This window comes from Ornithodoros turicata, chromosome 6, assembly GCF_037126465.1.
Source record: "Ornithodoros turicata isolate Travis chromosome 6, ASM3712646v1, whole genome shotgun sequence".
Lineage (NCBI taxonomy): Eukaryota > Metazoa > Arthropoda > Arachnida > Ixodida > Argasidae > Ornithodoros > Ornithodoros turicata.
Genome location: NC_088206.1, coordinates 19,608,538 through 19,636,004, shown reverse-complemented (window position 1 = coordinate 19,636,004; position 27,467 = coordinate 19,608,538). Strand labels below are relative to the sequence as shown.

The window sequence follows — 27,467 nt, the reverse complement described above, 5'->3', positions numbered from 1 at the left end:
CTCTTCCGCGTTCCTCCTCTCTCGCGCATATTTCCCTGCCGATGGTGTAACTGTACGGACCGCACTTCGGTTCCCCGTTACGTCACCGGTGTTGCACAATGGCAAGTAATGCCGGGATATCGCGCTGTGGCTGCCGCCACTGCCGAAATCTGCCGATCGCGCGAAAGCTGCTGTCATGGAGATTTCCACTCCCGATGAACGCATACGCGGGATACTACGGCGCATGCTCCTGGCGGGATTCCTCGGCTCGGCAACACGTCACGATGACGTGTTGCTGAGCCGGCCGTGGTCGCGTCAAGTTACCCGTTGTGTCTCCGCTCGGCAGCTCCCCACGGCGCGGCGCCAGCTGTCCTCCCTTCGCCGCTCCGTTTAAATTCGCTCCCGAGAAGTCCGCTCGCGCGACGAAAGTAAAATTTCGGTTCTAGACTCAGAAAAATGTCTTCTTTCGAACGAAACGAAGAAAAAAATCGTTTCATAGTCCTTTTAAGGTCCATTTCTCACCTAGAGCTATACGTACACGTAGTGATTAGACGCTTGCATTTATTCAATGAGGGGCCATTATAGGTACATTGCATCAAAACATGACATCGTTGGTGCACAGCTGATTCCTGCTAACACTCACGCTATCATGACGAAATTTTTTTTCGCGGGGCCAGCAACAGGGGATGCATTGCATTCATCTGTTCACACGTGTAAATCTTGGTCTACAGCTCCGAGATGTGAACGTCGCTTCTTGTTTAACCAAAAATGTGTACGAACTCCGTATTACAATGCACGGACACACGGCACGGATGCAGAGATGCACGGATAAACACGCCCACTGTGACACATGCGAAAAGGGAGCAGGACACGGAAATGTACTCGGGTGGTAGATGATTTCGTATATGTGCACGAGTGGGGCAACAGAAAGTTTTTCCTACATTGAAATTATGAATAACCTATTAGTACACACACAAGCCATGCCCACGTTGTAAAGTTTTTTGTTTAGTATCGTAGCTCTACTACCAACACCCAGGATCGCTCGCGCCTCATGTTGGTGGCTTTGCCGATGGGTCTGATTTGGTATTTTCGCTTGTTTTCGCTACCAGTTTAGATATACCTTGTTCTATACTTCTAAGCAGGGTGTCGAACCGAAACGTTTTTCGTTCCGGTTTTCGTTCCGGTTACATCATAAACGATCCGGTACCGGTTCTGCTCCGGAGCAAAAAAATAACGGTTCATACCGGTTTTTAACCGGTTCCGCTTCTGCTGGGAATATTCATCCCCACAAAAAGAAAATCAATGTTACAAAATGTAAACCCGTTTATTCCGCATACATGGTATTTAATATTAATAGACAGCTGTGAAATTGGTAGCTCCTGGTTCCTGTAGGTTACTTTCTGTTCAAATGGGCTTTCTCCTTTCTTGAAGCGCATGCTACAAACGGACTTGTTTGTCGTGATGTCATACGTAAAGTACTTTCTTGCTGGGTTGGAGCGATTGCGTCCCATCCGAATGTCTGTTGCTACTGTCTAGCCAGCAAGCACCACCGCACGAGTACGACGCAAATCGAGGAACACCTTCACTCACAAACGCGCTCGACGGCTCCGTTTTATTTTCTTCGTGTCCTGTCCACAAAACCTTTCCAAAAAGTCCCACTTTGCACGGGCTTGTCCTCGCGTATACGTATAAATGTATTCAACTTAGCTGCTCTCAAACAAGGGGCGCGTTGCGCGACATTACCGATAAAGAAGCCGTTATGCAGCCTCCTTGGGTCTCTGTTTAGTTGGGGAGAGTTTGGGGGGATCACATTAAAACGAACACTACGGCACATTGCTAGAGAGTCACATGTACCTCGAAGTCTGTGTACGTGCGCGAACGATAAACCATTACAAAGGGAGCCTAAGGGTCATACTATACCGACGTACATTCCACATGACATGACTTCAGAGAACACGACGTCTGTCATTCGCCTATCCGTAGTCCAAACCGGCAAAGTGTTTTCTTGGACCGAAAACAGTTAAATATTTTTCGGTTTCCCTCCTGAGCGAAAAAAACGTATACGGTTTCGATTCCGTTCCGGTTCGCACCAAAATAGCGGTTTTTTTTTTCGGTTTTCGGTTCGCTCCGACACCCTGCTTGAAAGCACTCTTGGGTATTGACTAAGATACAAGTTACTTTTTGTTACTTTTTTTACAGAAACTAATTATTTTTCTACAAAAGTTATGTTACTTCTGGCTAGAGTAACTGTAAAATGTAACTGCCTAAGTTACTCAGGTATGGCAATATTTTCCACACGCATCAGTTCCCTAGCGTCGTTTTGTCGAGGCTTCAAGTATTTTTCCCAACTAGGGATTCCACGAATTTTGTCATCTCATAGACGACCTAGATGACCAGGAGTAACTCCTACCTTGCTGTTAAGACCCATGAGAAGTCCTCTGTTTATAACTCTACTATAATTCTACGGTATTTATGTGTATTTATGTTTATCTTTGTATTTTCGAATTTATTCATGTTTGTTATTGCACCATTTCCCAGACCTTCGGGTTGTTTATGGGCACCTTATCAAAAATAAATTATTATTATTATTATAGAGTATTATTATTATAACATGGTATAACTATACTAGGACAGTACAAGTGCTAAAATAAAGTGTTCAAGGGTTGCATTTATTTGGCTTTTCTTTTTCGTAGAAGGTAACTGTAAGGTAACTGTGTTTCTTCAACGCGGTAACTGTATAACTAGTTACATTTCAAAACGATTTAATATAACTTTAACTCAGTTACTTTTTTTTTAAGACTTGCCACATGACTGCTTCAAGTATATACGTAGATTATTCGTAAACATCCTGTGCTTGAAACACATGTCACGCCATAGTTTCAACTAAGAGTATTCTAAAAAAATCTTCGTGTTCTGAGTGTCTTCAAGATATCACCCGGAGTTACTTGGCTAAACCTAACGTCACCTCACCTAACCCAAACCAAAGCTACACCAAAATCACCATTTGGATAGTCCATGGACTATCCAAAGACGCAGAGCGTTTGACGTTCTTATTTCGTAGGCAGGTAAAATAAAGCAAAATATATTTCCAGGTGTCTTCTTTAAAGACTATCAGACAAGCAAAGGAAAGTGAGAGAAAAGGAATGGTGTCCTACACTAAAGAACTGGACAGAACACCAGATGTGGTGTCATTCTTGCACCAACAGATGACCGATTCCCGTAAACGCAGGCAGAAATCTTGCGGTAGAAATCATGCCCAGGTCCAGACTGTCTCCGCACCTCTATTCAATCGCACGCCCTTTGTAACAAATGAAATGTCGCTGAAAAGTAAAAATTAGCTTAATTTGAAACACATTTTCCTCGTTAGAGCTCGTTAACGTCGACGGCATTAGTACGGGACTGGGCAAAACCAATAAGATCAGTGCACCTTACAACCTCCAAGGTTTGACTACAGAAAGCCATCCTTGAAACCCTCATGACGAATGCATGCTCATGCCCGTGCTCTCTTACATCCCAAAAGTTGCATATCCTATCTCAATAATATAGTAACGTCCTTCACATTCTTCAGGACGATGGTTCTTGAACTGATGTCGTCCTATTCCAAAGTCTCATCACTACAATAACACAATCCCCCTATAAAAGTTTACAGTGCGAGAGTACCTTTAACAGTGTTCATACTTTTTCTCATTCAGCTTTTCACGTATGGCATACATGAGTAACCTACAACCACATGCTGACCCACCAAAATCTTTATTGGGTACAGTACAGATGAAAGAAGTGCAGAACAGGCATTTTGAGACACAGTCTAGAACAACTTCAGTGACTGGAAGTCGCACTTTGGTCACATACTGTAAACCAGAATGACTGATGCACACCGCCTGCAGCTCAACAGCCCAGGGAGCATTTTGGTGAGTGGAGCATTACGTACGGAGAAGACTTTGAATGGTGTCAAGCAAGGACAAAAGGGTAAATTTATAAATAGTGTGAAACCTCACATGCAAGATTATAAATAAGCAATTTGTAACTATACGTAAAAATAAACTATAAAAATAAATTAGGGTAACATTTATTTATCTCGCTGAGGCAACACCTATTTTTGTTGGAACAGGAAGCTATCAGGATTCAGGATTCAGGAAGTGACAATATGATAACAGCTCACAAGAAATCACTTCGTATGTCTACTTATAAATACCCGCACGGCTACTAGATCTCGTAGCATTTATGAGTTCAGGCCCTCGCTGCACAGGACTACACGTAATAAAAAATATATGTGCCTGTGCCTACAACATAAATATTCTCTCCCCCCCCCCCCCCCCTCCGAAGCACACGTAGAGCAAAGTGGGTGTCAGTATGCGCTGCGGGATACAGTCTTTTGTTTCCAGACTTCTGCAACATATTCCGCAGGAGGCGCGTTATGCAACCCATACTCGTTGACCAATTGGCTCCGCGCGCAGATCAACCGACTTCTTTCGACTGTCATATTTCCTAACCAGTCTCATGCCACCGTACAGAGGGAACGCGAAAACTCCTACCCCTACAACGATCACACCAGCACAGAGGGCGAGCAGCCCGATCAACGGTGCAGCAGCCAGTTTGCCTCCAAAAACCGCTCCACGGATCACCTTCCGCTGAACCGGCTTGTCGGCCTTGTAGCGGAACTTGCACCCGAAGATGCTCAGTTTGCTGTAGTGGTCTCCGAAAAACTTGAGCTGTCTAAATCTGTCTCCGCACCTGTAGCAGAAATGGGTTTTGCAGCGAGCGCAGTGCATGTGATCACATCCGCTGGTTCTCTGGATGAATATCTTGCACCGAGGACACTTCTGCGCGTTGACTTGGCCATGACTGACTGACTTGGCCCACGACCTGAGAAGTCGGTCACCTTTGCGGAACTCTCGGCAGGTCATGCCATCGTGCCACGGGGAATGGCAGGAGAAACACCAGGAAAGTCCACACGATGGGCAGACGACGGGTTCTTTCGGAGTTTTCTTCAACGTCCAATGTGTCCATGAGCGGTGAGGTGGAGAACCGGGTTTCTGGGATACATGATTGCAGTGGGGGCAAGTTTTTGACTTTGAAGCCAAGCTGGCAGACTCGATGAGGTTGTGGAACTGCTTCTTGATGTCCTGCGGCAGTCGAGCACTGATCTCGTCCCTGTGAACATACTGTTTGCACCCAACATTACAGCATTCAATCTTGAGCTGCATCTGTGCCACTTTGGAGGTATAGTATTTTTTTAAGCACTGCGAACATGCTGGGAAATTACAGCATGGTCGAAGATATAGCCACCGTGTCTCGAGGCAAATTCCGCACTCTCGAAGTCCCCAACTCCCCACCGGAAAGTGCGGCACGGGTTCTTCTGGAATGGGACCAGAGTCTGGCAAGAAATCTAGGACTTCTAAGAGGTCGTTGTTTTCGTGTCCAGCGTCCTGATGGTCCACAAGCAACCTGTGAAGCAACGCCCTCATTTCAGAGAGTTCTCGAAGGATGAGATCGTCCGGAAAGAAGACGCCGTTCAAAGAGGTTTGACGCTGCAAGTCGTCAGCGTTGAGCGGTAGCGGCAGGGCGGACGTCGTTGTTCCGGGCCTAGCATCGGAAGTCGGGGGAGCGTCTCCGCACCCAGCAGTTTTCGTGGAAACAATGACGTCCGACGGCTGCCATTCGCTCGCGTAGCGTTCAGGGTCAGAGCTCGGATGGTATCGACCAAGTTGCGGACACTCCGGTCCGAATGACAAGAAGAAGCATTCCAAAATAAAGCGCAAATTATCGACGTCGAGGGACTTCGACTTGCTTACCGGTCTGCGCACAAGCGGAGCTTCTGAAGCATTACCGCTTCCATCCGTATAATTTTCACCATCATATTCGTCGCTAACACGCACATCGCTCGATGACACAACAGCTGCTTGCGTTTGAACACCGATTGTCTCCATCTTCGACGCAGACGACTGTGCGCGCCAGGTCCCCCGGAATCAGCTCTTACTTCACGAAACCTTGCCCATATGAGTCAAAAGACCGAGTGTCCACTCGTTAACATGCGCGGAGCTGTTTGTTTACAAACGGGGATACAATACGCGCACTGTATCTGGTTGTAGCTGGGCAACCAAGCCTCCACCCATAGCGACGACAACCGTGACACCACGCAGACGACAACGAATCATACAGACGATATGCAGAAGGTCGCGCGAAGAACGGGTATCCCAGGTCGCCTTCCGGTCACAGGGACACAGATGAGCCGACTGAACTTCGTGAGAGGCGTACGAGGCACGGCGTACAAGACGTAAACACAGCAGCTGACCTATGCTTTTCTTTAGCTCTTGCGAAAAAACGGGAGAGGCGACGACGCTGTGAAAGGAGGCAAGGAGGTGCAATTTCGAAGCAGAAGAATTCGTGGCGACCTCCCGTGTTGAATTTTGTAAGCGAGTGAAGTTTCGTTTTCTGCATTGCGCGTGCTGAACGCTACGTGGTGCTATCAGCTCACGTTTCGTCTTCGATCCCGCATGCTATGTTCGAAATACCTCATTCACTTGTATCGATGTTAATGATTCTTCTTTAGGCGATAATTATCGTTCAAAATCACGGGTCCGTCACTTTTTGCGACCTAGTTGCCGTGGTTTAGAACTATAGCCCACTGTGTTTCAAACAAAGGAGAGAAAAAAAAATTGGCTATCCTATTGAGATGTTTGTCGGCAACGCATGTCCGTAACTTGGCCGGAACTATATTAACGTGTTCTTTTGACAAACAACCGTGATGTTTCATTCAGAATAACGGCATCATTTTCCAGAAAATTGTCGAAACGTGCCGTAGTAGCAGACGACGGAACCTGCACATCGCTCTCATACAACGCCACGCACATGGCCACGCATGACATCGGCTCAGCTCAGAGCAAAGCGGTGGCGGCTGTTTGCGGTTGTCGCTGTTGCTATGGCAGTTGCAACTTGCAGAAGGAGTGTGGGTTGTTCTGTTCACGTGCGACGTAGTCATGTCTGACAGCGACAGCGACAATGGTTTCCACCATTCGTCATGTTCCTTTCGTATAGGTGTAACAATGCGACGGGCGCGAAAGACAGAACGATACTGGACAAGCTCAAGCGCCAATATACGAGACCGTCCCTTTTTGCCATTTTTAGCGAAAAAATAAAAGTGCTCAAATCCAGCCGATATTAAGCATAGATAATCAACAGAAGCGCTTTAAGCAGGTAATTGGGTTCGAGATGCGACCTTTTACCTTTTTTACCATTTTTAGCGAAAAAATAAAAGCGCTCAAATCGAGCCGAAATTAAGCATAGTTAATCAGTAGGAACTGCGCTTTAATTTAAGCAGGTATTTGGGTTCGAAATGAGACCTTATGGGGTGACCTATGAACCGACAGAGGACACGCAAGTGTCGCTGGGACAGAGGGGGCCGTGTCTGCTAGGTAAAAGTCGGGTATATAAGCGGGTGTCACGGGAAAACGGGGAACCTTTTCCTGGTGTGTACACTGAAAAAAGGATCTGTTGAAGGTACGAAATAAACCTTGCAATGTGATGTGAGAAGAAAAAAAATGGGGATTTTAGTCAGACTGCTATACCCCAGACCACTTAGCCGCAGTTAGTCGAAATAAATAAAAAGAAGGAGAAAACCCAGTAGTTGGGGGCCGGGAGACAAGCATCCCGAACTAGTGGGAACACTTGTCACAAACGAGGGACTAGAAAGTCTCACAAAATGTCAATCAGATGAGTTTCTTCGAGGAAACGTAGGGGCGCTTTCAATGCAGCCGCTTGGTGATTGAATGGCTGAGGACCCAGGAGCTTTACAAGGTCAAATGGCCGGGCGTCCAGGCGAGCCAGACTTATTTTTAGTGCCCTGCGACTGTCGGCATACTTGGAGCACCTGAGGAGGATGCGCTCTGTGTCCTCGACAACATCGCACTCACTGCAGTTTAGAGTTGGGGACTTGGTCAGTTTGTAGAGCAACCGACCGCTGTACGGGACATTCAGCCGGAGCCTGTGCAGGAGACACGCTGCTTGCCGTAGGAAACTACGGAGGTACCTGGAAGCGTAGCTCGGGATCGACCCTGTACAACAGCGAATATCGAGCAGATCCTGTCAGCCAAGAAGAGTTGCACATTTGTTGTCTTAGTTCACGTGTCATTCTCTTTGCGTCCCCTATGGTGAAAGAAATGGCCTTTGTTTGTACGTGACCGTGTTGAAGTGCTCGGCGCGCAGCAGCATCCGCAGTCTCGTTACCTGCTATGCCGCAGTGACCAGGAATCAACTGTAATATGATATCATGTCCCTGTGATACTGCGGCATCATATAAGTGCAGCGCATCATGAACAATTAGGGCCAGAGACCCTGTGATAAGCATAGAGTCCAATGATTCTAGGCCACATCTTGAGTCACTGTACACACACCACTGAGAGCACGTGGGTTGAGAAATGATGAAGCTTAGTGCCAGATGGATCCCGTGGAGCTCAGCTGCTGAAGCCGAGGTGGTGTGTGACAGCCGTGCTGATCTTTCGACACCCATCTCAGGAATGGCAAACGCACATGATGAGCCAGATGCCGTTGTAGATGCATCGGTGAAAAGTTGAACTCTACCCGCCGACCTCTCCATTAGGTCTAGACTAAGTTCCCGGAGGACTTGAGCCGATACATCTTTCCGGCGTGGTAGACCCCGGGATATTGACCCTCACTTCAGGTGGTTGCAGGGCCTACGTTGGAACAGCTGGGTACATGTGCTGCTTGTGCTTAGGGAGAATCAACCGTTGTGCCTGGATAGTCTGAGTGAAGGCAGGGCTGGAGCGCCGCAATAGGGCTCGAAGCAGAGGATGGCGGTGATGACGTGTTGCCAGTCGAGAGAAGTGGCGAAACGACTCTTGCATCATGAGGACAGGTACAGGTGGCTCCCGTGCCTCTGCCAATGGCTACCGTGTTGGAAGTTGCTCGAGGAACGCCAAGACATAGCTTACTACTCTTTGCAAGAATGGTTTGTAGGGCTTTGCTCTGTCGTGAAAGGGAGGTAGTGAAGTACCGGTATGTGGTACGCTAACAACTGGCGTATGAGGGAGCAGTGAACACCAATCATTGCCTTGTTGTTATTTTGTTTTGTTACTCGTGTGACTCTGTTGTGCTGTGCCTTCCTTTGCCGTGCATGGGACTGACGAGCGGACGCCATGAGGTTGTGGAAACGTGGGTTTCCAGAACTGGCGGGCAACGTTGGGTCCCGAGCTCGTCCGGTCCGTTGCAGGGAACACGCGGCACGTTTTCCTGTAGTGTAGGTTTGCTAGTTGCTGATAGTTGATTTTATTGTTGTTCGTTTTTCTCCTTCTAGAATAGTCGGTTGCTCTTTACTTGTTTTTGTCGCTTGTGTTTTGTGTCTCTGTTTTCAGTGTCTCTAGCTCCCGCACGGTGCCCCATCCCTGGAGCTGATGCAGCATTCGCCGCCCGGCAGATGCAACATCCGGAGCAGATGGAAGGACCCTGTGCAGCAGCGTTCCCGTTCAGGCCGGCACGCCACGACTCTGCGCCTTCGAAAGGACCAACTGAGGACAACAAGTCACTTGCAGCGCCTCAGTCCCAAGGTCGACGCCGGCATCCAGTGCCGCAGTCAGATCCCATTGTAATGACAGAATTCCTGTCACGCATGACGGAGTTATGGTTGTTGGTAACGCGACGCCTTGATGCAGGGTCGGTTTCACGGCCGCCTATAGACCCTACCTCCTCGGGGTATACCGATAAGAACTGCCCCAGACTTCGTGGACGACCTTACCGCCTATCAGACGGGTATGGGAATTTCGGGCCATGTCCTAACCCAACGCGTCCTGAAGGTTGTTTAGGTCGGAGACCCCGCAGGCTGGCCTCGGTTGCAAATGGGGTTTAGCTCCTTTAAGGACATCCAGCGACGGTTCAAAAACAAATTTCTTCCCCGAAATATGAATCTACGAAGACCGCGTCCTAGAGGAATAGCATAAGCGTACTCAGCATCCTAACGTGAGATTATCAGAATTCGTTCGGGCATTGCAAGATCTGCATAGCAGAGCAGGTCCCACTACGGAAGAGCAGCGCGTCGCACGCCAATTGTAGAAACACCTGTTTCCACAGCCTCGGGGCGTCAGCTCGTCAGTCCCACCGCAAAGGAAGACACATCATAACAAATTCAAACGAGGAACAAAACAAGGTTAATCTCATACCGTCAACAGATCTTTGCTTGGTGGACACACCAGGAAAAGGTTCCTCGTGACCCTCGATTATATACCCGAGTTTTATCTAGCAGCCCCCCCCCCCCCTGCCCCCCGTAAACCTAACGTCTCGGTGTTTTTTAGGGTAAAAATTCGAAGGCATTTCAGATCAGCAGGAACTGCTCTTTAATTTCAGCACAAAATTGGAAGCGAAAAAATACCTTCGAATTTTTACATAAACTGGATCGTATGTTAGTTTCAGCAATTTTTCTTGCAACGCGATTACTTTCAGAGTCATCTAACTGCAACGATAACTAACTTGCTTAATTTATTCAGTTTTTCATTTTTTATTTTTTAGTTCACATAGCTCTGCCTGCGTCCGATGCGACTGCACGGCGCCCTCTACGTCCTTGCGCTTCTTTTCGCAAATACATAATTCATTCACTCGCAAAATCCAGCGCGTCTACCAGTCGCAACCGTCGAGCCGGACGCTAAAAGGCTGGTAACACACGGCCCAGCACACGTACATGCAGACTAAGAAGTAAACTTACAACAAAGGATTTTCGCGGCAGGTGTTCCATTTATTACTTCCCTCCCTCGGCAATTACCGACGACTGTGTAGTCGAACGCAAATTAGCCACCAATTACCGATTGCCATTGTTTTTCTTTGTCCGCGCACCATTCGTACGTGATCCATCCCCTGTTCTCCCCCAACAAATCAACGCGAAAGGTACACGGACAATGTGGAATGAATGTGCGTCTTGCGAACGAGGGAACAGGCGAAATTGATTAATTGAGAGAGAACACAAGTACGTGCACACGCAGACGTATATTTCGATCAGTATTTTATGGTCACGTCATGGAGAAGCTTCCAAGAAGTGCACTCTCGAAACAGAACACTCTCAACGCAAACTATTGATGCGGTTAAGAGAGAGAGAGGAGAGGGGGGGGGGGGGGGGTACTTCTTTTTGTGTCAATTATCACATATCCAAATTGCCCCCAAAAGGCGTACACCCCTCTTAACCTTATCAATCGTGGCAATGGTTGGCGCACAGCGTTCTGTTCTGCGGGGAAGTTCTGTTTTTGGAATGTCCATATGTGATAGCTCGGGTGGGAACCTGCAGCTCAATTTCTTTTAAGCTTTTGCGTAGTTGCGTAGAGGTGACTTGAACAAGTGACGCTTTGGCATGAGTGTCGCCGTTTCCTTTAGCGTCTCTGTTTTCATGCCAGCAAAATATAGTTTAATAATATGATTTAATAATATAATATAATATTAATAATATAAGAATATAGTTTATAATAGCGGTTGGAGATAGTGCTCTCGTTTACGAAAGCGTAGAGGGCTCCTTGATCCTGTTGCCACGACCAGTAACCGAACAGTTTGCAGAAGCTGAAGGGTGGGGAGTCAAAGCAATTTTCAGGAACGGCTTCAAGTCGTTCTCTGTGAGCCTTGTAAATTCGACGTCTCAGAATATCACTGTGACTGCTCCCTAGGAGCAGCAGAGCCTTGATGGGGTGTCACACACGATGTTCATAAATAGGTCTTTCCTCCTCCCCCTCATCGATCAGTGCTTGAAGTGAAAGGGAGGTGCGTGTCCATTGTCATCAACGAGCCTCTGATTGTGCTCCGTGGTGACCAAGTACGCCTAAACCAAGCCTGTAAAAATCACTTTTGAAAAGTAATTGAATTACGATTACTACGTGCTCATGAAGGTAATTAAATAACATTTAAAATTACAAAATAAGAACTGTAACTCAATTACAAGTTTACAACTACACACACGCGCGAGCATAAAGAAATGGTGAGATGCCTGATGAGGGCTGATGCCAGCCCTAGCATGCTGGGCGCTGTTCCAGTGACAATTGTAGAGAATGAAAGATGACGGTGAAGATGGCAGTTCAGGTGATCAAAGCACGGTGGAGAGGCCGGTTGATGACAGAAACTCCCAAAAGTGACGGAGACCTTGATACATGCACATAACAGCGGGTCTGGACCAGGGGCCCAGCAACTTGCCGAGGGTAAAAGGGCGGTGGTCGACTGCATGCATCCTATGCTGCAAGACCACGCGTTCCCGCTGGTATAGAAAGGGCAGTCCATAAGTAGATGGTGTAGATCAGCGTGCACAGTACACGTGGCGCAAAGGTCTGACTGCGCGCGGCCAAGGCGCTGCCTCGTAACTGGGGTAAACACAACGTGACGGCATGTCGCATTAAAACGCTGGATGACAAGCGGTGTCTCTCTCACTTCTACCACGACCAAACAAGTGTCCGCCGGCCTTGTGGCACACCCAGACACACACGAAGGCAACGTGCTAGAAGATACTGAAGCTCGAACTCAGACGATGGCACGATTTTTGTGTAACACTGGCAGACTCTACAGGAGTGGGCCACGGACCAGGGCCCGATGAACAGCCAGGAGAGAGCGCGTGCCGCAGCCCCACGTACGTCCGGCAATATGTCGAACGACAGCGATCCCCTGACCAGTTACGCTTCGAGACCGGCAAAGTGTCTTCTCCACTAAAGGAGAGTGTTCAGCTCCCAGGAATTTGTTACCCTGGAAAGTAAATGAGTTACAGTGAATTACATTCCTTTCAAGAGATGCATATTATTGCGGTACAACTTTATTCTGTATTTTTTTAAGAAGGCCACTACCAGAGGACTAGACAAAACACTAAACAAAATTACTGGTGGCACTGGAGTTCAATGCTTAGAATTGTATAGTGTTAGAATTGCTAGAGAAATCTGCTTACTTAGCAGAAACATTAGAACATAGAATAACTTAAGAAACATAGAAACATTAGAAAACGGGGCGACCAGCTCACGTGGCATAGTGGTTAAGATGATCGTATTCCACGCCGAGACTGGGAGGTGACGGTTGTGTCACCGGTTGTGCTCTTTGAGGTTTTCCCTGGGTTTTCGGAAGACTTTCCAGACGAATGTCTGCACAGTTCCCCCTGAAGTCGGCCCAGGACGCATACTAACCCCCCTGTACCCCCACTCCTTCCTGCTCTCCTCTCTCTATCTGTCTACGTCTGTATGCCGCTCATGGCCACAGTTGCTTCGCGGCGCTAACACGGAAATAAAAAAATAAAAAAGGGGCCTTTTGTAAGTTATGCCAAACACAGAGGGAACAGTAGTTCATGCGTGCTGCTAAGGTCCGTCGTCCTTCAGAACCCAAGTGTTCTCAAAGTTATTTTCCCTTATACTGCCACACCTACTGGTGATGAATACTTATACCGCCAGGAGAAAACAGGTGCTCCACTGGAGCACTGCTCGGTAGGTCAATATACTTCATGAAGACTTCGGAAGTGCGGATTGACATGTATATACGCACCTTCCAGATTCTTGTTCCTACACGATGCGGCACTCTTGTTTTTACAAAGGTAAAATGTAAAAAAAAAAAAAGACTGTACTCTTTGGTGCACCAAACGCGTATATGAACTGCTAGAGCATTACCCGCATTACAACAGACGAAGGACGACGGCTCCATTTCGGATGCGAAAGAAGCACGCTTTCGGGAGTTTTTAGCAGATCGGCAGCACTCTATACGGAAACGATACAATATAAAGGAAGTCTTTCAAATCAAAGATCAATAACGTGATGCAGGCCACTTCAAAGAAATCAGGCGATTGACTTATCATGTTTTCCGAAGCGTCATCGTTAAGACCTTGCGATCTGCAAAAACTCGCTATTTATTCCTAAGGCCATGAACTTGAACGTATGTGTGTCACCGTACATAATCACCTGGACGATTCCTCTTCGTCTTCGTCTGGGTTCAATTCTGGCGATGCAGAGGATGGGTTTGTCAATATTGTAGCAGAAGACGTAGTCACGCACGCACTAACGTTTCTATCGTCACAGTCTATCGTTAGTGTGTCGTTGCGTCTGGTCGGCACATTCACATCACCCACGATGCCCAAATTGAACGCCTCCTCTGCCACTCGGCGCTCACGCCGAGTTTCTACGCGCCGACGTTTACGTTTAACTTCGGCCAGTGGTCGGTTCGGCCGGTTCGGCAGGACGAGTAGTCGGGTGACGAATAGTTATACGGAAGTATTTGGAGGCTTAGTATGGTTTAGTAATTACGCAGCGTCACGCGGATTTCGGCTCCTCCTTCGGCATCAACGGTAGTGCGCGTTGCGGCACGCCTGTTATCGGCGGCACGTCGCTTACGGTCAATGTTTTAAGCGAACGCAGAGCACTGGAACGCAGAGTTCTGGGAGAAGGGAGGGGGGGGGGGGGGCAGGCTCTCTCCGGGAAGTCTACCCAGCTGACACTCAAGATAAACGTTTCGATGGATATCCTAAGAATCGCGTGTTTCAGCATGCGAGTGAACGTGAAACTCCTGTAAAAATTTGTCTCACACCGTCACAACACGCAATTCCTGACACCCTGCAGACCTCCCCGCCTATGCTTTTGCGCGATTACTCCGCGGTACACCGTTTACACCGTAACTCCGTGGTGTGTGACGCCATTGACGGCATTACATGAAACGCACTGTGCAGACACTAGAGAGTTTCAGCAGGTCGCAAGCGGTCTACGAAAACGATACAAGAAAGGAACAGATGAAACGAGTTTGTATTGTGTTTGTCTGCTTGTACGCTCCTGCGTCTTAACAATAGAGTTCTGCGTGATTTACGTCATTGTCACGTGACCCGTCCCCTGGTGGGCAAAACAAACACACGTGGTCATATACGCCAGAACACGCGAATAGTTTCAAGGGCGGCCGGCGCCCACCGCTGTGACGCTTCAGTCGCTGCAATGTTTATATAACACGGGGAGGTCTTTCACTTTCTGTCAAACCAAAGACCCCCCACAACATGATGTCAGGTAAAGGAATCAGGTGTTTGGCTTATCGTGTTTTAGGAACCACTATCGTAAAGACCTTCCAATCTGCTATATCCCCGCCCGCCGAAAGGTTCCTTATCAACCTGAGGCGCGCAATAAAAAAAATAACGAGCGGTAGATAGCGCATCGCGAGAGCGAAAGGACCCCTCTCCACTGACGCTACGCTTCACAGAGGCCCAAAAGTGCGTTAAAGAAATGCTATCGCATTTAAAACAGTTTCAGTAGCCTCCTCCTCAGATGGATTGTCGTGAGCTTCCATTGTACGTATACACTGCAGGTCTCATTGCATTTATAAAATATGTCACTGCAGTTTGCTTTAAGTTGTCATTTTGAATCCGGTTTGACTTGAGGCTGGGATGCGCGACAGAACTTGTGATGAGATATTTTAAAATTCAGCCACTTCTTTACAGAAAAGCTCAGCATTCCGATTCGTTTTTTCCATTAGCCATCTGGGAATGGAACAGCCTTCCACAGTCGCTGGTCATCCTTACTGACCACACCATATTTAAACAGGAACTTGCCAGATTGTTGGGTTTAGTTTGAACGTTCCTAACCTTACTTAAGTGTGTCATGTTCTCTTATTTTACATTGTATAACTTATTATGCGCTGTGTGTTCAGTTGATTGCCTATGTTAAAACTACTCACTTTTATACAGTTATTCCATTGCCATGCTGTTTTTTGTTCTTAGCTTTTTATATTTTGTTGACTCAATTATGTTGATGTCCCCCCATCCCTTATGTAACGCCCGCAAAGACCTTTGAGGTATATGCAAAATAAATAAATAAATATTCTTTGGTAACATTTGCTCATTACCTTCGTGGTTGGTAGCCATGCCAACGAACCATACGCCACTATACCGTTGAACAAATACGGTCATGACCGTTGTAGTTGTAAACCATACAGCGAGTCGTATACATTGCTGCGTGCACGCATTCGGTGGCCGCGATAGTCTTGTCTGTCGTGAAGGATTAAAAATCGCGGACATTGCGAAAGTGATTCAAGATTTGAAGCTCTATCCCAAATCGCATACAAAGTAGTCCCAAAAGTCACTCAAAATGCATTACAAATAACTTGCAAAAGCAATTCAATTACAGTTACAACTGCGTAATATGGAACGTAATTCTGAAGCAATCACCAAGAATGTAATTAATTACAATAATTGAATTAATTGTAATTAATTCCTTTACAGTTTATTCTAAACACAGAACGGCACCGAATAGCACACGCACACACACGTATATACATTGGATGATGATGAGGTGGGCGATTCACAGCCGCTGAGGCGGTACACTGCCCTATTGCACATTGCGAATGGATGAGGGGATGATGATTAGGGGAGCACTTTCAGAGAACCGTCACCAGATCGGTGGAGCGCAAGTACTCCGCAAGAAGACGAATAGCACGCTCCTAGCCAACCCTACACTGTTAAAACAGAACTTCACCACATAGCACGCTACTAGCCAACCATCATACCGAATGATATCATTTTGTGTCACGATTTGTTCAAAACAGGGGGGAGGCGCCTATCTGGGACAAGATAATCTGTCTCAGATAGGCGCCTCCCCCCTGTTTTGAACAAATCATGACACAAAATGATATCATTCGGTATGACAGTTGGCTAGTAGCGTGCTATGTGGTGAAGTTCTGTTTTAACAGTGTACTGTTCTCGATCGCTCCTGGCTCTTTGAAAATGTGAGGCGTAAACCTTTTTCTGGTAATTCGCAATTGGGTACTGGTCACCAGAAGGGTGTACGCCCTCACTTTCTCTTCGAATTAGGAGTGATAAAAGTATCACTTTATGCAGTGAGTGAAGTTGTGTTTTTCGTTATACACCCTTAAAAATGAGGGGGGGGGGGGGTGATGGCAGGATAGGCTCGCCGTTGTTGGCCACACAGAAGTGGGCGTCGTCACGACTATAGCCAAAAAAAGAAAAGGAAAACGCATAGCAAAACAAAACACAGAGGAAGGACGGACGGATGGAGGATAGAGGAGGTTGAAGGATGGGGATGCGGTGAGGTGCACGAGTTCATCGGGGAGAGTACAGTATTAGATGGGTCGATCAGCAGGCCTGTCTTCAGCAGGAAGAGAATGAGGTTTCTTGCTTTGGCGGAAACGTTCGGCAGAAGAACCAGCGGGGTAGAGGATGTCTGCTAGCGAGCCCGAGGTGGAGCGAGGGAGATGTGTTTCGCGCGCAGAATGGTATGCTCGGCAGTCTCGCAGGATGTGTTCGATTGTTTCGGGTTGTTGACAGTGGCCACAGCAGGCGTCACCCCTAGAGCCTAGAAATGTTAATTGTCACAAAAAGGCGTACGCCTCCCGTTTTCAACAAATCATGTCAGAGAACGATGTCACTCGGGATGATGGTTGGCTTGGAGCGTGCTATGTGGTGAAGTTCATTTTTAAGAGTGTAGGAAAATTTATTGACCGTAACAACGTACAACACACCCGAGACACTACCATAGAACATGCAGTTACAAATAGAGACCATATTATGTACATTCGTTTTAGAAAATATTTATAAAATAACACACAACACACCCTAAAAAACTTGACAGTGACAATTGTTACAATATGTACAGGTTACGTCTACAGTCAGTATTATGTACATTCATTCCGGTAAGTATGTACATATGAAAGAAAGATGAAGGAAGATGATGAAGGTGGTGGGGGGATGATGCAAATGAAATTCATGGAGGGAAACCGACGATGTTCACAGTTCCTCGCCGCACAATAAGGGAATCTCGCCACCTGCACGAGAACGCGGCCTCTCCAATAGCGAAAAGTTCTCGTTGGAGTTCACTCGCCAGAAGAACACGCACGTTCCTCGCCAAGAGAAAAAGGGGGGTGCTGCGTTGACGTCGCGCTACAGCTGTGCAACGAGCCTGCCAGAGCACGACCGCCCCGCATGCTGTTAGCAGAACACTCAGACAGTGTGCGCGCCTTTGGTGAAACTGCACTGGGCAACATATTCTCTATATTTGTTGAACGCCTGACCAGATGCCAGAACGTACGCGCAACGTGGCAATCGGAGAGAACGTGCAGGTTAGACTCACGCTGGCAGCAGTAAGGACACGTGTCGGTAGAGGTGGTGCTCCACGAACTAAGGCGATCACGCTCCAGCTGGAAGCAAAGGACCACAGAACGTCACGGAGCGGTCCTGGTAGCCAGACAAATACAGTTGTCGTCCACGAGACGGCCGACGCTTGATCAATCCGCCTTCGGTAGCTGTCACCCGTCGCGCTCTGCAGAAGGACTTTCGCCGTCATAGAAGGCGAATAGGATGCGAGGGTGGAGGCTGGGTGATACGCGTGGACAGTTGCATGGAAACACCAGGGCGCTACTGGCAACCGGCGCGTGGAAGCCACAGTAGAACGGCTCGCAAAGGGGTCTGTCCAGTATTGCAATAAAACTTTCGCCGGTGTGTCTTCTTCGCAATAGAGGGTCCGCAACATAGCGACACCGTGGCTCATAAGGCCGAAATCCGGCAGGTTAACCCCACCTTGAGACTCGGGCAAGGCGAGCACTGCGCCGGAAACAGGTCCCCTCCGCTTCTTCCAGAAGAAGGACAGAAAGCACGTTTGTATCCTGGCCACAACTGAATGGGGAGCGATGCATACATGGCTGAGATGTCACAGGCGGCCTGACAGGACACTACGGACAAGATATACCCGCTCACGATTCGAAAGATCATAAGACTTCGCGCGGTCACACTTCGCCGTCAGTTCGTCAAGAGCTCCCGTCCAGCTGTAGGGCTACGGGGATACGGGTTGTGTTTTTCGACTGCGTACACGACCGAGGACATGACCATACTCTGGAGATAAGAACCCAGCCGTGTAACGCTCTCAGGGCCATCCGATATTCAAAGTCTCTCCTGTCTATATTTGGAGCTCTTTATCCATATTTTGTAGCACTTTGGGCACACCAGAAGTGTCACTGAAGCCCTGACGTAGAAAGAATCAGAGTACGCAGACATGTAAAAGTTATTTTTCAGAAGTAATTGAATTACAATTACAACTACATCCTTATCATTGGAATGTATTATTACAATTACAGTGCATGTGAAATGTAATTGATTTACACCGAGTTACATTCATTTCAACACATAATTTTGGTGTGCACTCTTAAAAATGAACTTCACCTCATAGCACGTTCTTAGCCAACAATCATCTCGAATGATATCGTTATCTCACTTGATTTGTTGAAAACTGGAGGCGTACGCCTTTTTTGTGACAATTATGAACAGCATAAGTGTCACAAAAAAGGCGTACGCCTCCCGTTTTCAACAAATCAGGGCAGATAATATCAATCGACATGACGGTTGGCTAAGAGCGTGCTGTGCGGTGAAGTTCATTTTTAAGAGCGTATAACGTTCTTTTCCTTCTTTGAGGAATACAGTTATAATATTGAAGGGGCAAATGAAGTGACTAGTGGAGTACGACGACTGGAAACCTGTCCTGAGCAGAAACGCAAGAACCTCCATGGGCTGCATGCATGTTCTTGCTGCAAAAGCACGGCACAGTTCTGGTTCTACGCTATCAACGCTGAAAGCCAGCCATCAAACAGAACCATACCGTTATCACTCCTGATTTGTAGAAAACACGGGGCGTACGCCTTTTTGTGATACTTAACATTTCTGCATAAGTATCACAAAAAGGAGTATGCCTCTCGTTTTCGACACATGAGGGGAAAGAACGATATCATTCAGGCTGATGGTTTGCTAGCTGCGTGCTATTCGGTGAGTAAGTACTCACCTAACCTTATTCCTGCACTCTTAAACAGAACTGTTCTCTTAAAACTTACTGCTAGGAGATTCCCTGCACTCTAAAAACAGAACTTCACCGCAGAGCACACTGTGCGCCAACCATTGCTACGAATGATAGGGTTATCGCTTGTGATTGGTAGACAGAGGGAGGCGTACGCCTTTTTGTGGCAATTTTCGTATATCCAAATTGCCACAAAAAGGCGTACGCCCCCCCCCCCCTCTCCCTTCAAATCACAAGCGATAACCCTATCATTCGTGGCAACGGTTGGTGTACGGTGTGCTATGCGGTGAAGTTCTGTTTTTAGAGTGTGGGATAAAATAATTGCTGCACTCTTAAACCTTAAAATAGAAAGTTGCAATGACGTCAGGGGAGAAGAATCTAGCGTTCTGCTCTGGAACTGACATTTCTTTTCGTGTGTTTTTGTCATTAAAATATAATCTGTATGTTATTTTAATTAAGATTATATTTTAATTACAAAAACACACAAAAAGAAAAGTCTGTTCCAGAGCAGAACGCTAGCTTCTTCTCCGCAGACGCCCTTGCAACTTTCTTCCGATCTTTTATCTTCATCTGTCATCACGTGATCACTTGTGCGTACACTGAATATTTACATTACAACCATTCAGGCATGTTATCGTAGCTCTATAGCTAGCCTCCCGCAGCGGAATCCCCTGGTATGGCATGAACATCCCAGGATATCGTGGGACACCATGTCTGAGCAGTTAAGCTCTGTCGTTCTTGTACAGGATGGATGAGCGCTAGAATATTTATGACGGCGCTGCTGCAGGTGGGATAAGTCTGTGTCGCTCGATATGACAAGATGAGAGAGCAAGGGAAAGGGGAGCCGCTATTTATCGTCATCGACTGGATGACACGTACATGGCCGCGACACACAAGCAGTGACGAAGAGGAAAACGGGTGCAGTCAGCGAATGTGGAGAGCGAGAGGAAAATCGACAACAGAACCAGGAGGTACCGGCTTGGGCTTGCGTGCAGTGGGTGATATTTGTGATATAAGAGAGTTTTAGAGCATACACTCTTAAAGCAAAGCTTCACCACAGAGCACGCCGAAGGCCAACCATTTGTGCAGAGTGGTACCTTTATCACCCTTCATTTGTGGAAAAGCGCAGGGCCACCACCACCACGTCATTTTTGTGGCATTATGCAGCTCATACTTGTGTCAGGAGTGTAGGTGGTCGAAATTGTGTAGGTGGTGATCTACCAGCGGTACACTCTTAAAAATGAACTTCACCGCATAGCACGCTCTTAGCCAACCATCATCTCGAATGATATCGATATCTTCACTGATTTGTTCAAAACGGGGGCGTGCGCCTTTTTTGTGACACTTGTGCTGTTCAAAATTGTCACAAAAAAAAGGCGTACGCCTCCCGTTTTCAACAAATCATGGCAGATAACGATATCGTTCGAGATAATGGTTGGCTAGAAGCGTGCTATGTGGTGAAGTTCATTTTTAAGAGTGTACGTGCAGCATGTCGCCACAGAAATAGACTCCACTCTTAAAACAGAGCTTCACCGCATAGCACGCAGCTCGCCAAACATAATCCCGAATGACATTTGTTGAAAAGAGGAGGCGTACGCCCGGTACTTTCCGCAAATGAAAGGTACACTCCTAGAAATTAACTTCACCGCATAGCACGCTCCTGATTTGCCGAAAACAGGATGTGTACGCCATTTTTTTTTCCTGACAATTATGAACAGCATAAGTGTCACAAAAAAAGGCGTACGCCTCCCGTTTTCTACAAATCAGGGCAGATAAAGATATCATTCGAAATGATGGTTGGCTATAGGAGCGTGCTATGCGGTGAAGTTCATTTTTAAGAGTGTATCATTGTGTATAGCAGTTGGCCTTCAGCGTGCAATGTGGTGAAGTTCTGTTTTAAGAGATGTGACATCTTCGTGTAAATCTACTCCAAGTACACTCTTAAAAATGAACTTCACTTCATAGCATGCTCCTAGCTAACCATCATCTCGAATGATATCGTTATCTGACCTGATTTGTTCAAAACGGGAGGCGTACGCCTTTTTTGTGACAATTATGAACTGCATAAGTGTCACAAAGTAGGCTCCGCCTCCCGTTTTCACCAAATCAGGGGTGAGAACGTTGTCATTCGGGCTGATGGTTGGCTAGGAGCGTGCTATGTGGTGAAACTCATTTTTAAGAGAGTACCTTAGAGGTCTCTGTTCGAAATATCGGCGGCTTCTGTCCTGAGGCAACTCCCTTCCTACTTAGAGGTCGGGAGGTGTACGCCTTTTTTGTGACAAATATGAACAGCCTAACTGTCACAAAAAAGGCGTACGCCTCCCGTTTTCTACAAATCAGGGCAGATAAAGATATCATTCGAAATTATGGCTGGCTGGGAGCGTGCTATGCGGTGAAGTTAATTTTTAAGAAACAACAACTTTATTTTCGACATTGGAGAGTGGGGAGTTTCATCGCCACAGGCGATACTTTACCCCATTGCTGGATGGAATGGGGGGAATAAAATAACGAGCCCCTTCACAATAACGATCGAAGTCCGATGGTGTCCAGAAATGTCAGAAGAGCTTTGAGCGCAGAGCGTTGCTGGGCTGGATTGGGCCAGGGACCAAGCAATTTCGATAGGGAGAAAGGGCGAGAGTCCAGCTGACGAAGAGACTCGGAGAGTGTGGTTCGGGAAGGTTCGTAGTGAGGGCAATGAAGAAGAATGTGCTCCAGATCCTCAAGAGCACCACAGTGGCAGCAGGTGGGAGAGTCAACTTGCCTCAACCGGTAACGCCACTGACCTGTAAAGGCCACATCGAGGCGCATTCGGTGGATTAATGCAGCATCTTGACGAGAGGTGTTTCGTGGCATGCGGAAAGCGAGCGTGGGATCAACTCTGGTCAACATAGAGGGGGGAAGAATGTCGGTTGTCCGTTGGCGGGAAGCCAGGGGTGTCACTAGGCGTCGCAGAATGGAACGGCGGTCTCCTCTCAGCAGAACAATACGGGTCCGTTTCCGATACGAGAGTGCTGCTTCTGCGGCGCTGTCGGCCTGCTCGTTCCCCGCGACACCACAGTGGGCTGGAACCCACTGAAGTACTAGCCTGTGGCCTGCGGCGTAGATAGTGTGGTAAGCCATTAGCACGTCTGTGACTAGGGGTGCGGATGGGCCTCGTATGCCGGAATTTTCAATTGCTTGAAGGGCAGATTTGGAGTCTGTAAAGACTGCCCATTCCCGGGGTGGAAAATCAGCGATGTGTTGTAGAAAGAAAAGAATGGCATAGAGTTCCGCAGCTGTGGAGGAGGTTGGATGTGAGAGGCGTCTTCCGTGCACGACGCCTTCGGATGGAATGTCGAAGGCTGAGGCGGACTTGTTGTTTCGGGATGCGCCATCAGTATATGCTGCCGTAAACGTAGAAAACTTCGCGACTACCAGAGCATGAAAATGGGCTCGGAGGATTTGAGGGGGGACCTGATCTCTTCTTTCCAGAAGGTTTGGGAGGCGTACAAAAGTGGGCGGTACCGGTAGAGACCAGGGGGCTTCCGGCGGTATAGTGTCCTTAGTTATGAAGCCAGTGAGAGTCTGGCGTGTCCTCTGCGCTACTCGATAGAAGTCGCTTTCAGGGCGGTATCGGATTTTCCTGAGTAGCGGGTGGCGGGGAATGTGAGCACGCAAACGGAGGTAGAGCCGAGCCGTTTCCCGTTCACGGAGAACGTCAATCGGGAGCTCACCAGCTTCAGCCACTACCTGCCGTGTTTCAGCCATTCTGGGAACTCCGAGGCATCGACGAAGGCTTCGAGCAAACAGGGACCGAAGTGTATTTAATGAAGTTGTTGATATCCTGTGCAGAATAGGAAGGCTGTAAAGCACAGTTGCCCTCACCAATGCCGCGTGAGCCGCGAGCAGGGAACGCTGATCACAGCCCCATCCTCAGCCAGAAAGATGTTGAATTGCGGGGAGCCATCGCTGCACTTTAGTTTCAAGATGTTTAATGTGCCGAGCCCAGCGCAAGTCCGAGTCGATTACCACGCCAAGGAAGCGGTGAAAGCGTACCGGGTCAAGCTTCTTTAAGCCAAGCCAAAGAGGGAAATTGGCCATAGCTTTACGCGTGAAAGGGAGCTCGACACACTTTTCGGGTGAAAGGTCCATCCCGAGGTGCGTGAGGTACGTATGGATATTGTTTAGAGCGAGCTGCAGGCGGCGCTGGAGAGCCGGGCGTGATTTTCCTACTGTCCAAAGGGCGACGTCATCTGCATAGACGGAGAACGACACTTTGCGAGGAATTACTGATTGTAGGCCGGCCATCACCACGTTAAAGAGTGTCGGGCTGAGAATGCTTCCTTGGGGGACTCCTTGAGGAACAGGATGCTGAGGGCTTTGGCCTTGGGACGTACGGACAGCGACAGTTCGGTCCGTAAGGAAGTCTTGGAGCCAGATGAAGAGCCGACCGGATACTCCAAACGAGCGCAAGGCGTGCAGCACACAAATGTGCGAGACGGTATCATATGCGCGCTTGATGTCGAGGAAGACCGATCGGACGATCCGTCGATGGGCTCGAGCATGTTGAACTGTGGAGACTAGGTCGAGAACTGGATCCATGGAGCTTCGGTGGCGACGAAATCCAGCCATTTCGTGAGGGAACGCACGTTGTTTTTCAAGCCACCAGTCGAGGCGATGCAAAACCATTCTCTCCATCAGTTTCCCCATACAGCTTGTCAGGCTCACCAGGCGAAAGGAGGATAGGGAATTTGGGGGCTGGCCTGGTTTCAGGATGGGAACAACCAATGCCTCCTTCCATGTATGTGGTAAAGATCCTTGTTGCCAAGACGTATTATAGACATGAAGGAGAGCTTGGAGTGACCGCCCGTCAAGGTTTCGTAGGGCGGCATAGGTGATTTTATCGGGCAAAGGGGACGAGGCGGCGTTCACAAGCTTCAACGCTGCCTTTAGCTCGATTAGTGTGAAGTCGCGGTCCATAACTTCCGGGGGACGGGGCCAGTCGTGGTGAAGTTCAGCCGTCAAACTGTGGACAAAACTGCGGTGTAGGGGCGTGGTCGAGGCAGCCGCCGGAGTCGTTAGTACCACACAGAAGTCCGTCGGAAGCGTGTTTTCGTCTACACGCTGAACGATAGCCAAGGCCGCGAGAGGATTCTTTTGAGGGGGCGCCTCCTTCAGAGATCGGATTGTCCGCCAGATCTTCGTGGCCGGATCAAACGGTGAAATGTGGTGGCAAAACTTACGCCAACGCTTCCTGTCCTCATTTTTAAGAGTGTACACTCTTAAAAATGAACTTCACCTCATAGCACGCTCCTAGCCAACCATTATCTCGAATGATATCGTTATCTGCCCTGATTTGTTGAAAACGGGGGGCGTACGCCATTTCTGTGACACTTATGCTGTTCATAATTGTCACAGAAAAGGCGTACGCCCCGTGTTTTCAACAAATCAGGGCAGATAACGATATCATTCGAGATAATGGTTGGCTAGGAGCGTGCTATGCGGTGAAGTTCATTTTTAAGAGTGTAATATTGTGTACAGCAGTTGGCCTTCAGCGTGCAATGTGGTGAAGTTCTGTTTTAAGAGATGTGACATACACTCTTAAAAATAAACTTCACCACATAGCACGCTCCTAGCCAACCATCACCCCGAATGACAACGTTCTCGCCCCTGATTTGTTGAAAACGGGAGGAGGAGCCTATTTTGTGGTATGCACGGCACAAAATAGGCTGCTCCTCCCGTTTTCAACAAATCAGGGGCGAGAACGTTGTCATTCGTGGTGATGGTTGGCTAGGAGCGTGGTATGTGGTGAAGTTCATTTTTAAGAGTGTAGCTTCGTGTAAATCTACTCCAAGTACCTTAGAGGTCGGGAGGTGTACGCCTTTTTTGTGACAATTATGCAGTACATAATTGTAACAAAAAACCATTGCACAGAGAATGATACCGTTACCACTCCTGATTTGTGGAAGGTGCTGGGCGTGCGCCTTTTTTTTTTGCGGCAACTAACATAACTACGTAAGTGTCTCAAAAAGGCGTACGCCTCCTGGTTTTAACCAATCAGGGAGCAGAACGATGTCATTCGGGATGATGGTTGGCTGAGAGTGTGCTATGCAGTGAAGTTCTGTTCCAGGCGACCCGGTTTCGAATCCGGGCGCCGGCTGTGCTGTCTGGGCGTTTTCTCTGGGTTTTCCTAATGCCAGGGGAGGGGGGGGGGGGGGGGCTGTAAGACAAATGTCAGTACAATTCCCTGTAAAGTCGGCCCAGGACGCATGGTCCCCCCTGCGATAGTCTTGACGTTGGCCGCCTAAGCGTGGCCGACTACAGTTACATCGTTACCACTACCCATCATCACCTCTGTTTTCGTAGTGTAGCCTAGGAGACATTCTGTCCAGGCAAATGCGCCACTACTTGATCACTGAACCCCTAACATTCATCAATCAACTATTGACTTTGACGTTTTCTCGCTCGTTCGGAACGAGAGAAGAGATAATTGAGATGTCATCTGGTTCAACCAACGCACATTATTTCTTCGGCTACGAGTGGCCGCCCATGTGGCTCAAGGTGGCCCGTCTCCATAGCTACAGCCACCGAAAAGAGAGAATTGTGATGTCGTCTGCTTAAACCAACACACAGTCTTTCTGTGGCTACTAGTGGCCGCCGATGTGGCTCATGGTGGCTCGTCTCCATAGCTACAGCCACCGAAAAGAGAGAATTGGGATGTCGCCTGCTTAAACCAACACACAGTCTTTCTGTGGCTACTACTGGCCGCCCATGTGGCTCATGGTGGCTCGTCTTTATATATAGCTACAGCCAGCGAAAACACGTCGTCATTACGTTACGTCATTGACGTGATCAGGCTTATCCTATGTGAGTGGCCTCGGTGCTGGGCGCTGCCATTTTTATATGATCACGTGTATGTTGACGTTTGCAATGCATTGCGTTCGCCTGTCACACTATCGTCTATGGAGTGATGTATTGTATGGTACCCTTGTCAATTTCCCATCTTTTTTACCTTACTTACAAAAGGCTGGTACCTTTTTACCTTTTCTACCATCTTTTTTACCTTACAGGGAAGCCTGTACAAAGAAACAAACAAACAAAATGGTACCCATATGTGCTCAGGAACGAGAGTTGGAACACGATCTGCACTCATAATTCACGACATATTCGAGCAATGACTCTGCGTTATTGTGGACGCAGCAAAAATTTGTCACAGCAGAAACAAATGTTGGAAGAAACTCATTCTGTTCAAACACGCAGCCGTCATTAAAAGCGAAGCCATATTTCACATATATCAATAGCTTTGCAGAGCGCACGTAGAATGGGTCGGTCAAAAACGCTGGAAGTCTTGCAGACCGTGGGTCGACCATAATCGGTTACCGAGAACGCACTTGAATCAAGGCTCTGCATGGTGCACTATTACCTCGTGCCACCTTTGAACATCGTACCACCACCTCCACCACTATTACTTCGCGATATGCATCTTGCTCCACCAGCAAATGGAAGCCTGCCGATCATTATCGAGGGCAGTGACAACATGTCCATTCGAAGCATCACATTTGCATATGTGTTCTTGTTCTGGTTAATGAACACTTGCAGTTTTGGTTGCGCAATAGTTGACCTTGAACGTGTCTGGTTGATTTTAAGGGTGTGCGAGTAAAGATTGCATCTTTCAAGGATAACGTTACGACCGTCCTTGTCATCAGTCTTGCCGTCGATCCCATTGCCGTCGTCATCAGT

The 27,467-nt window shown here is 47.9% G+C and overlaps 1 protein-coding gene across 1 annotated transcript; it reads right to left on the bottom strand.

Moving 5' to 3' along the window:
- Positions 1–3,710: 3,710 nt before the first annotated feature.
- On the bottom strand, positions 3,711–6,383 carry LOC135397708 (E3 ubiquitin-protein ligase RNF217-like). Its single transcript, XM_064629315.1, has one exon. It carries the CDS (start codon positions 5,904–5,906, stop codon positions 4,392–4,394), a length of 1,515 nt encoding a protein of 504 aa, XP_064485385.1. The 5' UTR covers positions 5,907–6,383; the 3' UTR covers positions 3,711–4,391.
- Between the last annotated feature and the right edge of the window lie 21,084 nt (positions 6,384–27,467).